General features: G+C 37.6%; 1 protein-coding gene and 1 pseudogene across 10 annotated transcripts in view; both read right to left on the bottom strand.

Moving 5' to 3' along the window:
* Positions 1-14,963, bottom strand: part of LOC112832848 (ATP synthase peripheral stalk subunit d, mitochondrial pseudogene) — a 407,341-nt pseudogene that overhangs the window by 199,409 nt on the left and 192,969 nt on the right.
* Positions 1-14,963, bottom strand: part of RNF111 (ring finger protein 111) — a 121,891-nt gene that overhangs the window by 80,095 nt on the left and 26,833 nt on the right. For 5 of the 10 annotated variants that reach the window (XM_025883569.2, XM_025883572.2, XM_025883573.2 and 2 more), the window contains exon 1: positions 8,411-8,432. The exons of 1 other annotated variant lie outside the window; for it this stretch is intronic. Coding sequence is in view for 2 of the 9 variants with exons in the window: in XM_025883570.2 (XP_025739355.2) it covers positions 8,411-8,457; positions 9,358-9,366 (56 nt within the window). In the remaining 7 variants the exon portion in view is untranslated. Of the gene's footprint in view, positions 1-8,410; positions 8,458-9,018; positions 9,272-9,357; positions 9,771-14,963 lie in introns of those variants that run through there. 4 more of the 10 variants (XM_025883570.2, XM_025883574.2, XM_025883577.2 and 1 more) reach the window with 4 other exon arrangements.

The raw sequence follows: 14,963 nt of genomic DNA, 5'->3' as shown, positions 1-14,963 counted from the left end.
CCATGAACAGGATACAGAAAGTCTTTGTTCTCATGAAAATTACATGCAAATGAGAACAAACAAGGCACAAATAGACAGTCAATTTTAGAAAAAAAATTGTGCTATTACAGAAATAAAACAAATAGTAAAAGACGACCATCAACAGGCTCCTAAGAAGCTGAAGACCTGAATCATGAGAAGAACAAGCCACCAGTCAACCACGCCACACAGTGCTAGAGGAAGAGCCTTTCTAGCAAAGGAACAGTAAAGAAAGACCGTGTGGCAGGAAGAGGCCTAACATGAACAAACAACAGAAAGGGAGTGAGAGGAAAGGGAGATGGCACACAAAGGGATCAGAAATGGTCAAGGGCCAGATCAGGTATGCCTGTAAGGAACTATGTGCCATGTTTTTATTCCATTTTATCCTTACTAAAAACTATTATTTCCAAGGAACTAAGAATTATAAAAGTTAGGCAACTTGCCTAAGGTCTGACAGATAAACATCTGGATCTTAATTCTTATATAAGTTGCTGGTTTGGGTCTCTCTCATTTTTAAAATAAATGTATAGTTATGTGGGCTTTCATACGTTCACTCACCACTTCAGTTCCCATGACATTATTTTCATATAAGATTATTATGTAATTCAACTACAATTTCTTCTACTTACCATGAAGATTTTGGAATTTAGCCTCCACAGTGGGAGAATGCTAAAAGTTTACTAAAATGGAAATAACTGCTACAAGGTAAGAGAAGGACCAAATACTATGGCAAAACAGAAGGGAGAGCCATTGATTCTAGAGGAGAAACTTCACAGAAGAGCTAGTCCTTAAAAGTAAGATTTCCTCAATTGGAGAATAAGCATAAAAGCACATCAGAGGAATGGCAGACAGGAAGGTGGTTATGAAAACAGATGATTTGTTTATTTTAAACAATCAAAATTCTCTATATTCTCCCAGATGTATATAGGTAAAGCAGTCTGTGTCTGACCTATTCCTCCCTTTTTCATTTTATTATCAAAAAAATTTTTTTAATTTAAGTATAGTTGACACAATGTAACATTAGTTTCAGGTGTACAACATAGTGATTTAATCTCTCTACATGTTATGCTCACCACAAGTGAAGCTACCATCTGCCACCATACAATGCTATTACAATACCACGGACTACGTTCCCTATGCTGTACCTTTTATTCCTGTAACTTATTCATTCCATAACTGGAAACCTGTATCTCCCACTCCCCTTCACCCATTTTGTCCCTTCCCTCCCCTCTGGCAACCATCAATTTATAGCTCTGATTCTGCTTTTTGTTTATTTGTTTCTTTTGGTTTTTAGATTCCACGTATAAGTGAGATCATATGGTATCTGTCTTTCATGACTATTTCAATTAGCATAATATCCTCTAGATCCATCCATGTTCTTGCGAGTAGCAGGCTCTCATTCTTTTTTACAGCTGCATAATATTCCATAAAATGGTCAGTTTTATCTCATACTACATAGAGTTCTTTAAAGAAATGTGATTTCACAGAAAATACAATCAAATCCATGATAATAGTCATTCTGTAGATGTAATACAAATCTTACATGACATGATTTTCTTCAGCTAATGACTACTTTGTATTAAAAAAACAGAGTTGTGGGGCACCTGGGTGGCTCAGTCGTTAAGCGTCTGCCTTCGGCTCAGGTCATGATCCCAGGGTCCTGGGATCGAGCCCTGCATCAGGCTCCCTGCTCGGTAGGAGGCCTGCTTCTCCCTCTCCCACTCTCCCTGCTTGTGTTCCCTCTCTCGCTGTGTCTCTATCAAATAAATAAATAAATAATCTTTAAAAAAATAAAATAAATAAAATAAAATAAAAAAACAGTGGTCAAAGCCGACTTAGACTTTGTAAAGTAAACCTATTTACAAACCTATTTACACATGTATTTTTTCACATATTTAAACATGATTTTGGGGCACCTGCGTAGCTCAGTCGGTTAAATACCCACTTTTGATTTCAGCTCAAGTCATGATCAAGGTCGTGAGATCAAGCCCTGTGTCGGGCTCCACACTAGGCATGGAGCCTGCTTGGGATTCTCTCTCCCTTTCCCTCTGCCCTCTCCACTCCTCCCAAGAGGTGCTCACTTGCGAGTACTCTCTCTCTCTTAAAAAAAAAAAAAAGAGTATTTTAAAATAAACAACATGATTTTACCACTAAAAGTTGGAAAGAGAGCCCATTTTTGTATCAATAATGTAACTTGCTCCTGGTATTTATCAAAAGCAAAAGTTCATATTTTGTTTAAACACGGTAAATTACACAAATAACTTTATCTCAAATTTCCTTGCAATTCCCACTAAATGAAAAAAACTTTCAATTCTCTCTCTCTCTCACACACACACAACAGAGGATCTAATAGCAACAAAGATATAGCAACAGAATCTTATCATCTGACTGACAGCAACTCCAAAAAGAAAACAGGAAAAAAAAATGACTAAGGAGTAATGAAAGCTATTATAAGAATATTTCTTAAAACTGAAGGACCTAAGCCCTTGCTACCTCTGTCCTCAGAGATCACCATTCTGCTCATCCACTCCCCTCCAGTCACAACAGCTTCTTGGCTTTTCCTTGAGCAGGCCAAGTATGCTATTACTATTTAATCTGCCCAGAATGCTTGTCCCCCAGATAGCCACAAGGATCTCTCACTTGCTTCCTTTCTGTCTGTGCTCAAATGTTTCTTGTCCTTGAGACCATCCCTAATCACCTTATATTTAAAGAGCTAACCCCATGCCCTATCTTCTCTTTCCAGCTCAGTTATTTCCATAATCACCATTTGTAAAATTTAAAATTTCCCAAATAGAGCCTAGTCTGTTTTCATCATTACCATGTGCCCCAAAGCTGAAAACTCATAGTATTCAATAAATACAAGCTGAATTATTAAAGTAATCTAAAATTGTGACACAACTATATCAGGAGAAAGGGTGAAAAAAGAAGTGTGGACTCCTTTTCCTTAAGAGGTCAAAAGATATTGCAAAAGATAACTGTACAGCAATCCTCAAACTTTTTGATTTGTGAGCCCCTTATCCTCTTAAAACTAAGTGAAACCCCCAAAAGCCTTAAATATGTAGGTTATATTAATACAATGTAAGAAAATAAAACTGATAAATGCTTAAAGATTTTTTAAAAACAGCAATAGTAAAACCATTACATGCTATTAAGTAACATTTATGAATATATTTTTTAAAAAAGTTAATAAAAATGACACTGTTACACAATTTTGCTAATCTCTTTAATGTCTGTCTTAACAGAAGAAACATGGATTCTTAAATCTGCTTCTGTACTGAATCTAGTAAGAAATCCAGCTTCACACAAATATGTAGTTAAAAAAGAGAAGTGTCTTTAATAACATATTCAGATAGTGGGTGTGTTATTCTTTGATATTAACCCAAAACTTAATAAATATAATTGTAAAGCTTACTTGCAATGTTGAATCTGATACCTTATCTACGAGACTTCATACCATTTCATTAAGAACCTATTGATCTATCTTACCCTTAAGTAGATCTTTCACACACAGCATGATTTTGTAATATCATGCACTGGTCATATGAAAAAAGCTGGTCCACGAAGTTATGCGTATCTTCCAAACACTGACACATTTAATTATACAATAGCCAAAAAAAAAAAATCACATTTGTTAATATCCCCATCAATTTCATCAAAAAGGTCCTGAGAAGCTGCCAAGCTCATAGTGGCAGATATGTTTTCCAAAATTCTAATTTTTGCTTAAAAGCCTTAATTTTATCTCGGCAATAATTTCTATCAGTTGTTTTCCCTGAAGTGACAGGCTCACTTCATTTATTTTTGAGAAAATACATACAAATACTCAAGTTTAAATAACTATAGCTTGTCATTCTTTCAAGTAAAAAAATGGTTCCATTAAAAAAGTAAAAAGCAACTAAGTTTGCTAGTTCAGCCTGCAACTCAATCACACAAGTATTTTTCTCCAAGACAAGAATAATTTGGGATGGGGCAGAAGTGCCTTATAACATTCTTCTCATTTTATCACATGAAATATTAAAAAGGTATGTACTCAAGATCAAGATTAGTAAAATTAACAGATTTTACTGCTTTGTAAAGGACATTCTTAAATGAAACTGGTTTTGTCAATGTGTAGTAATGAAAAATATGATGACTCTTAGTACAGTTTTAGCCACTGTCTTAATATGGATTGCAGGGCCAGCAATTTTGCCCATCACTGTGTTTGCTATCAATGCAAATAACAACATAGTTAAGTAGTAAAGAACTTAGTATTACTATCAAACAGTTTCAACCCAGCTGACCTTCTGAAGACCCCCTCAAGAGTCCAGAGACCACACTCTGAGAACTGCTGCTCTGGATACATGTAAAATACTAAGAGGAGATATATCTCCAGGGAAAAGAACTGGGCAACAGGAAGACAGGGATGGCAAGAAAACTTATTTTTTCCCTGTACACCCTTCATACGTTGTGAATTTGGTTCCATTTGTATTGCTTTTATCTTTAAAAATTAAATATAAAAAAAAACTGACATCAAAAGTAGCTAAGCAGACACATAAGCATACTATTTAGAAATATGAAAGTAAATACCAGGAAAAAAAAATTTAAGAGCTGAAAGTGTTTCCACTTAGGAACTGGAACTAGGGGAGAGGAGGAATAGCACAGACTGTTGTTTTTCATTATAAGCCTTTGTGGAACCGACTTTAAAAACCACATACATATTAACTGTTTCAAAAATTAACTGGTTAAATACCATTCAAAATATTGTCTGGGACCTTGGTGGCTGCTCTTGGTTGGGGCCATCCTGCACCTAAGGCAGGAAGATGGTGGCATCAAGGAAGACGAAAGTCTCTGGAGTCAATCAACTCTAGACTCCCAACTCATTACGAAAAGTGTAAAGTACATGCTGGAGTACAAGCAGACTCTGAAAATGATCAGATATGGCAAAGCAAAACTGGTTATCCTCGCCAACTGCCCAGCCCTGAGGAAATCTAAAATAGAATACTATGCCATGTTGGCCAAAACTGGTGTGCATCGCTACAGTGTCAATAATACTGAACTGGGTACAGCATGAGGAAAATACTACAGAGAATGCACACTGGCTATCATTGATCCAGGTGACTGAAATCATTAGGAGCATGCCAGAACAAACTGGTAAAAAGCAAATCACACAAAACCTGCCAGAGCTTGTTTAAAAAAAAAAAACAAAAAACAAAAACAAAAATACTGTCTGGAAAAATACAAGTGAGGTTTAAAAGATAAATAAATAAAGCAAATACCCATGCTGCACTGGGTGAGAGAATGGCTGTGAAACATACCAAGGTGTAACAGTAACTTTCTGGAATAATGTGCTTGTGAGTTTCTACTCATATATGAAATATTATTCTACATCATAATAAAAAATTTCATTTAAAAAGTTAGTTTTTTTAAAAAGCAACAATTTCCTCCAGACCAGAAAGTCTGATGACTTGGTTAAAAACAATTAAGTATGAAAAAAAAAAAAACAATTAAGTATGTAAATCTTACATCATATTTAACAGTTAAGTGGTTAAACCTTTTACATACACAATGTAACACAAAGTAAAATAACATTTTATTTTTTCTATTTCATTTGATCATAATTAAGATCAAATCAGAACTTATTTGGAAGAAATAGAATAAAATAGTTGTTTTATGGTAAATATAACGAACTGCTACATTTTATGTAGTTACTTCATAAATAAAATCTCCACAGAAATATAAACCCACTATCAAAATCTAAGTTTCTCAGATGTCCTGATCCAGGAAATAAGAGATTATTTTTTATATATAAACAGATAACTCAAAAGCAAATTGGACTCCCCACTAAAAGGAACCAGGCCTCCTTAGAGAATAGCTGATTCTAAGACTGAAATAGGAAAGATATAAGATGAGTGGGAACATCTTGCTGTGCCAGAAAGGAAATACTCATAAAAAATTATATATGTCAAAAAGACGCAGGAGCCATGGTGGAAAGGCTCCCACCGGACAAATGTGGGACAATTTGAGCATTAAAATTAATAAAGGCAGTAACGGATTATAATCTATTGAATAAAACAGGAAGTACATAAGTCCATATTGGTAATAGATAAAAGAATGCTTCTTCCATACAAGAGAAGGCCTACTTATAAGACAGAGGAGATGGAAGAGTTTGAAAATAAGCATTCTGCAATCACCAACGATCAATACAGGCAAGAATCATCAACGGATGCTTATATAAACATAGTATCATTATCATCCCTGACAAAATTAACAATAATTCCTTGATATCATCTACTATCCATTCACATTCAGATTTCCCCCAAAGTGTTTCAAAAATGACTTTCTACAATGGATTTGAGTGAGGATTTAAACAAGGTCAACACATTGTATTTGGTTGCTATACATAAAATATTTTTAACCTTTCTTTTTACATCGTCTATCAGCAATTATGAAAAAGCCTAACACACAAACCAGTTTACATTTGTAAATTCTCCAGAATCAAACACAACCGAATGCATCTGCTGTTCCCTTTGTTTGCAAGATTCCTCCAGATTACCAGTATGGCTGATTCTTTCTAGTCACTGATCACAAATCAAATTATCACCTCTAAAAAGAAGTTAGGCCCTCCCTAACCATTTAATCCACAGTTGAGCTCGACTTCCATTCATCATAACATGGTCCTATTTTCTTCATGGCATTCAGCACTACCTCAAACTACTGTTTATTATGTTTTCCCCAGTAGAATGTCCACTCCCTGAAGACAGAGTGCCTTCCTCACTGAAGACCAAGAACAATGCTGAGAACATGAGACATTCAATAAATACATACCAAGTAACTAAATAATAATGCAGTACCTCCACTTAAAATGTAAGCTCAACTTAGTATGTTTTTAAATAAACATCTGTAGCCCACTCCACATGTAATGATATGAACTGAATACCTGTAGAAACCTGGGCCAGTTGTTACCAAGAATCAGTGGGATGCAGGAAAGAAAGAAGAGAGGTGTAAGGCATTCAAATGCAATTCTGGACTTTAACTGACCGATTACAGGTTTCTGGAAGACAAATTATTCAGGATGACTTAAAAAGCATTACCAGAAGTAAAACCAAGTTTCTTCTTTTAGTATGAGAGCTATTAAATCATATATAATATCTATAATGGGACAGAAGCATTATCTAGAACAACAAACACGGCTTTATCATAGTTTCCCCCTCCCCTAATATAAACAGGAAGGAATTTATACTCAGTATAGCACTTCTTTCTGGGAATCGGATCATGATGAACACACCAATAAGTACCAAAAGCTCCTAATCAAAAATACAAGCCACTGAATTTGGGATCTAGAGAAAACTAGAAAACCATCCTACATTTCTCATTTAACAATTGAGAGAGATCTGAAGCTAAGAATGGTTATCAATAAAGTCACAAATCTAACGAATAGCAAGCAAAGCTAGATCTAAAATTCAGAACTCCAAACCAGAGACTCTTCCACAGGATGTCACCCATACTGTCACTTCTTTTCTTCATATTGAAGCCCTCGCTCAGAGGGGGAAATTGTTATTATTTTGGCAAAATAATAAAATGTCTTAAAAATCTAATTAGCTTGATTCAATCAATTTTAATCCTTTAAATTTTATAATGAAAACAACTATTTAGGATTATCTGCTGACCACTCCTTTGCTCTAAACATGTAAATATTTATTCTCTTATTTAAACGTCAGTATAGCTATTTCTCAATTATCTGTAGAAATAAAGTACTGAAATGAAATTTGTCAAGGTGTAACCTCCACTGTAATACACTTTTCACCAAAATAAAATTATTTTCATGACATCTTTCTTCAAAAACCAACTCCAGTGAAAGAACATGCTAGTGACCAACAGACACCAAAAGGAAAAAAGTAACAGAAAGAGCCACACATATAAGATGCAGCACCCCTGTAAACAAGGAGAGCCTCTATTCTTCCCAGTTTTTCCTACAATATTGTTCAGACTAATTCACAAAAACCCTCACCAGTTTTTTAGACTACTCTGAATCTTAGACGGCAAACAAGTGAGCAGGAGAAAGATGTCATTTGTCCAAGGTTAAATGACAAGAGGTGGACAAAAGTAAAATAATTCAAGGCTTTAAAAAAAAAAATTAAAGATTCTTTTCAGAGTAAGAGGGCTTCTTTCTCATCCCATTTTGTCTCACAAAGGCAACCAAAGACTACTGTTTAGTATGAAAAGCAACATAGTTTATATTGACATGAAAAATTTTACTAAAAAACATACAGTAGTAACAAACTATCAAAATGTAGATCTTCACCATAATAAAACTAAACAAAACTAGTATTACAGAACTTCTGTGTAATATCGAAATCACATCCTAACATTTGAAAGCAATAAAACACACACACACAAATGGGAAAGGAAATGGAACCTTAGCTTATCTCTTCCCCAGGCTGTTCTTTTTGGTTGAAGAGGTCCCTAAAACAAGAAAATTAAACATAAAAATACCAGGTGAAATAAAGTTTGGATTAAGTCAGGTTCAAAAGCTAAAAGAACTATAAAATGAAGCCTATGTCAGCTGGCATCTTACCACTCCAGAGAGTTCCAAATTCATACTCCACATAAATCAAGAAACAGGAAAGCACACAATACAATGGAGTCGCCTCACACTACAAACATGAGCAAATTAAATGAATACCCTATACTTCCTGGTATTTTTTAAGCACTAAAACTGAGATTTGCGTTAAGAAGTATCTGTAAAGATCTATTATAACCTATTTAAAAACTATCGTGACAACCTCTATTTCTACAGTACAGGACATTTCCACTACAGCTTTGCCACTGACTCTGAGAAATTATCTAAAGACAAAATTAAAATATCGAGTTTCTTTTTTAATGACCAACAAACCAACTCTACACAAAAATCTGACGCGTCTGTATTTCTGCTGTTCCGCGGACGTTTCCTTGATCACATAAGAAGGCAACTCCCTAACCGTCAGGGCTGACTTAGCGCCCTCCAACACGCCGGGTGCGGGTTACCTTCATCACTCCATTGTCAAATCGCACTCCCACGCCTCAGTCCTCAGCCCCCTTCCTAGACTCCAGGGAGAGTCCAAAGAGGGAAAGAAATCCCCTCACCCACACTCCCTTACTGTGGGGTGTGGGTGTGTCTGTAGACGAATGCTTTGCTCAAACACAATTAATTCTACTGCGGAGACCCAGACCCTAAGTCACTATGGAGCCAGCAATAACCGGCCGGTCGCCGACCCCAGCCTTCCGCGGCCGCAGCCCTTCCTCTTTCTCCCCTCCAGGCCGGCCCCTCCCCCGTTGCGCGCACGCGCGGCTTCCAATCGATCCCCTCCCCCCTAGTCCTCTCACCTTAATCATCAGCTTCCCTCTTCCCAGGGTCCGGGAATCACTGACCCAGGAAGGAAGACAGGAGATGGAAGAGGGGAAGAGGATGCGTCGAGAGCCAGTGATCTGCGCCTCAGATCTCGGCCTAATAGGCCCCTATAGTCAAGAGCTGCGTCTGTCACCGCCACCAAACCGTACGAGCGGCAGCGCCTGGTTCGGCCCAGTTCACCCGGCTTGGGTTCAGAATGCCTGATTCGACCCCACAAGAACTCCTCCCCCGAAGCTGCGGGCGTTTCTGTGCTGCGGAGACCCAACACCTCCCACCGTCGCCGCCACTGCTGCTGTTCTCCTGCCGCCGCCTAACCAATCCCTCCTCTACCGAGCGAGCACGACACTCAAGGTCTTTACGACAGTTCGGAAAGTGAGAGCGCAGTAGCATTCACGCCTCCATTAATATCTGTTTCTGCGCCTGCTCAGATTCTTGTTTCTCAATGTCCCGCCCTCTCTTCCCCAGCCCTCCCCCTTTGTACTCGCTTTATCAAGTCTATTAACGAAGCCGAACGATTTCATAAAGCTCATTATTTTGTTTTCCTTCATGATTGTCTTTCACATTTAAGCAAAATACTATTTCTTGGCTAATATTTTCATAACTTAGAAAGTACAGCTAACCACAGAATCATTGATTATACTTAATATTAAACAAAAACATCACGGTTTACTGTCTTTCACAAGAAAAATGATAGCCAAATCATACTCGCTAATGACATAAAGATCATAGCACCCCTCTCTTAAAGTGAATTTGCCTCCAGAATCACATCAAAAGTGGTAATAGATATCCTGAGAAATGACTGGACAATTACATACGCCTTCTTTTTTTTCTCCAGCATCCATAGATGTTTTATGGGAACACATACATACGCCTTCTTAATTATTTTATGAAAATCAGTAGATAGCAAATGCTTCATTATGTGCATTAGGAAGATGTAGGCAAGGAGAATGTAGGCTTTGGAATCAGTCAGACAGACTTCCTTTCAAATCCGGATGATGCCAATTAACAGCAGTCTGATTTATTAAGCCTTTATAAATCTTTCCCCAAAAATGTCAATTACACCTCCATTTAAAAAAGAAATAAAATCGTATCTTAAACCAAAAAAAAAATTTCCTTCTCTATAAATTGAAATAACATTATTTACCTCAAAGGGTTCTTGTGAGATTAAGACAGTTTATAAAATGCTTTGAACATTACCAATTAAATGTTCAATAAACATTAATTCCCTTCCTTTGTCATCAACCTTTCTCAATATGCTTTCTTTTCACTCATGTTCTCCATTCTGTGAAGAAAATATTTTAAAATAATAATAACAAACAAGAAAGGATTGCAGATTGGGAAAACGGGAAGAGCTTTGCAGAAATTTTTCTCAGTCCTCCTATTTTCTGGCTCTAAATAGAAAATTCTGTCTGAAGTAGCTTATCTACTGCCATGGTTTCAATTGTTAACGACTCATGACTTCTCAATGCCATGTATTTCCAGAACTGTATTTCCAGACCTAACCATTTTCCTCAAGCTCTTGACCTGTGCTCTTCAAAAAGGTAGACACAGGGTGCCTGGGTGGCTCAGTCATTGGGCATCCACCTTTGGCTCAGGTCATGGTCCCAGGGTCCCAGGATCAAGTCCCACATCGGGCTTCCTGCTGGGTGGGAAGCCTGCTTCTCCCTCTCCCACTCCCCCTATTTGTGTTCCCTCTCTCACTGTGTCTCTCTCTGTTAAATAAATAAAATCTTTTAAAAAAAATGTAGACACAAGCCACATGTAGCTATTGAGCACTTGAAATGTGGCTAGTACAATCTTTAAAAAAAAAGGTAGACACAAGCCACGTGTAGCTATTGAGCACTTGAAATGTGGCTAGTACAAATTGAGAAGTGCTGTAAGTGAAAAGTATCTATCCAATTCAAAGATACAATATAAAAAATTTTGTAAAAATTGAATAATTTTTAATACTCTACATGTTTACATGATATTTTGGATATATTGGGGTAAATCAGTGGTTCTCAAGAAGGCACAATTTTGTGCCCCTACTTAGGGTTATTTAGCAATATCTGGAGACATTTTTGGTTTTCACAACTTGAGGGAAGGATGGCTACTGACGTCTACTAACAAGAAGCCAAGGATGCTGTTAAACATCCTACAATACACAGGACAGCCCTCCACAACAAAGAATTCCCTGGCCAAAAATGTTAATAGTACAGTTGAGAAATGCTGGGGTTAAATAAAATATACTACTAAGGTTAATTTACCTGGGTTTTTTTACTTTTTAAAATATAACTACTATAAACTTTAAAGTTACATTTGTAGCTCACATTACATTTCTATTGGACAGTGCTGACTGATCTAGACCCATATGGCTATTTTGCTGGATGTGTATTTCCACTTTAATGTCCCACAGGCATCTCCAGCACATCATGTTGAAATAAATAAATGTGGGTATATTGTATTTACACACTATCCATTTCAGTCTTTCCTGTCTCAGTCAAGGGGACCAACTTAACTAACTAGAAACCCAAAGGTCATCTTTGACTATTCTCTCTTCCTCACTCTCTATCTCTAATCAATCAGTCTTTCTAATTCTGTCTCTGTAATATCTCAAATATTGAAAATGGACCCATTCCTCTCAATACTCTGCACCAGTCCAGGTCTTTATTATCTTTAGTTTCAAGTAGACATTGTGCACTATTGGCACATTACTTGCAATGTTTTCCAAGACCCAGAAAAAAAATCTATATTTACACTATAATGTGGAAAGGACAGGATGGCGTAAGAGTGCTCTGAGAACACAAAGATGGAACACCATAGTCAAACCAAGAGGAAGTGATGTTTAAACTAAATTTTGCAACATAAATAAAGACAGTTAAATGAAGCAAATAGGACATTCCAGGCAGAAAGATCAATACATGCTAAGGTACAGAAACAGCATGAAGCAAATTCTCTAGTAGGATCTACTGAATGTGTCATGCAGAAAGACTATTAAGAGATGAAGGAAGAAAAGTAGATAGAAATTGATTAAGTATGGTTGTTTTTGCTAGGATGAGGAGTTTGAGCTCTTTTATACTTAAAACTATGGGAAGCCACAAAGGGAAATCAACCAGAGAAGTAACAATCAGATTGACTATTAGAGACAGCATTATATAAGGGAGTAGGGGGTGGATTGGAAAGGGGCAAAAACAGAGGGATGAAGACCAGTTGGAATGGCAGGTAAAAAGTGATGAGAGTAGTGAAAATGAGAATGAGAAGGAAGGGACAGATACAAGAAGATTAAATAACTAACTGGGTATAGGGAGTAAAGGAGAAGGAGAATGGCAGAGGCTTCCAGATTTACGGTGAGTGGTTGGGTGGAAGTACCATTCAGGAAAAAGACACTTTTTGGGTTTGGGGCTTTTGGTTGGGATGGGATGAAGGAGGAGGTCAAAAGGAAATGATTACTTCTTTATTGGGCAAGTTGAGTTTGAGGTGTCCAACATTTAGCCGAAGTGGAGATTTCAGTAAGGTGATGGATAAATGGGTTTGGATCTCAGGGGAGGTCTGGGGTGAAGACAGGGATTAACTTGTGATAGCTGAAGCAATAATTTTGATGAGGCCACCCAGAATATAAATGAAAGGAGACAGATACCTGAGGAAGGCTGATATTTTGAGTTGAAGAATGAAGAGAAGTCACAGAAGGATAAGGATGGGCCAGAGCAAAGGGAGAAAAACCCAAAGAAATAGGTAACAGGTCAAATGAGAAAAAAGTTTCAGTGATAAAGTGGGTGATCAAGCATAAGAAATGTCCACTAGTTTGGCAATAAGAAAATCTGTAAACAAGAGCAGTTTCAGCAACTCTTGTACATTTTAGAACAGAGGTTCTCAACAGGGTTGATTATGACCCCCCGGGATTATTTAACAATGTCCCGATATTTTTGGTTGTTATAACTGGGAAGATGTTGCTGATATCTGATGTTTAGAGGCCACAGACATTGCTAACCATCCTGTAATGCACAGGACAGCCCCTACCACAAAGAATTATCTGGCCCCAAATGCCAATAATATTCCAGTTGGGAAGTCCTGGTTTAGAATGGATTGAACAATGTACTTAGACAAGGACCGGTACTTTTTCAAGAAAATGGTAGTAAATAGAAAAAGAAAGATAGACATATATTTAGTAGGATATGGAGTCAAGGAAGGGAAGACTTGAATCCTTTCTGTATGCTGAAGGGGAGAGAGCAGCAGAAAAAGAGAAACGAAAGATAATGGAAATACAGGGATGCTCTATGGAGGCAGAGGAAATGGGATTCAAAGCTCAGATGGAAGAATTAGCCTTGGATAGAAGAGCTATTTCTTTCACTGAAACAAATGAGGAGAGGGAGGAAGGGATTTCACAAATGAACAAAATTTATTGGCTTCAGGGGGCAAGTCAAGGGCTTGCTCATTGAACGACCTTGATTTCTCTGGGAAACATGAGGTAAGGCCATCTACTAAGATATCAGGTTTGGAAATGGTTGGGTGGAGAGTAATGAGGAGAGAGATTAAAAAACAAATCAGAATAGTCACTATCATGATGGCAGGGCAGGCAGTAGGCAGACCACAAATCAAAGGCAGGAAGCCCAGAGCAGAAAGGGGTGTGACTGAGAGGACAGGTGCCATGAAGTTGTATTTATGGGAACACTGGTAGATTATAGGGGTGGGAGAGATCTCGCACCTGAATTACATACAGTTTCCTGCTTTCTATGCTTCTACTCCAACCATCCGGTGTAACATTGAACCACTATCAGAGTACGGTAGAAACTGATTGAGGGCTGCCTGGGTGGCTCAGTCAGTTAAGCATCTGACTTCAGCTCAGGTCATGATTCCAGGGTCCTGGCATCTAGCCCCGCATCAGGCTCTCTGCTCAGTGGGGAGTCTGCTTCTTCCTCTCCTTCTGCCTGCCTCTCTCTCTCTCTATCAAATAAATAAAATCTTTAACAAAAAGAAAAGAAACTGATTGAGCCACTAAGTTGCTTAAAATCCTTCAAGGATCTTCCAACATCTTCACAATGAATTCCCAAGTCCTTAGCTTGGCAAATAGAGCTCTTTAAAATTGAGAATCTCCAGAGTCATTTCGCACCACCCGTTCCCACCATCCTACTGCCTGCCCCTACCTACACTTGACAGAACTTCTCAAACTACTTGTAGACCTCCAGAAAAAATATACTGTTCCAGGATCTACCTGCCTTGGCACCTACTATTCCTTCTGTCTCAAAATATCCTCCCCCTCTCCTCCATATCCCCCACTCCTGCTTTACCTGTTTAGGAAACTCTTATCTATTCCTCAAAGCCCTCTTCCATGAAGCATTTCCTTACCTTGCTTCCTCCTTCTCACGATAGAGCTAATAATCACTCCCACTTTTGTACTCTCTTCAATCTTTGTGTATGCTTCTATTCAAAGTGTTATATTTATACCGACTGTCTTTTCCAAAAAGCTAAAAAAAAAAAAATAACATCCTTCTCCCTTCAGTGGAAAAATATCGCTCAATAAATAGTTACTGAATTTACAGAATAAGATTAGGTTGGGGTTCTAGTCTCAATTTTCCCACTAAGAAACCAGAAATCCTTAATCAAA

The sequence above is a fragment of the Callorhinus ursinus genome, unplaced genomic scaffold (genome assembly GCF_003265705.2).
Source record: "Callorhinus ursinus isolate GAN/ISIS: 27379988/994484 unplaced genomic scaffold, GSC_fseal_2.0 scaffold25, whole genome shotgun sequence".
NCBI classification, from domain to species: domain Eukaryota; kingdom Metazoa; phylum Chordata; class Mammalia; order Carnivora; family Otariidae; genus Callorhinus; species Callorhinus ursinus.
This window is presented reverse-complemented; position numbering and strand designations above follow the sequence as displayed.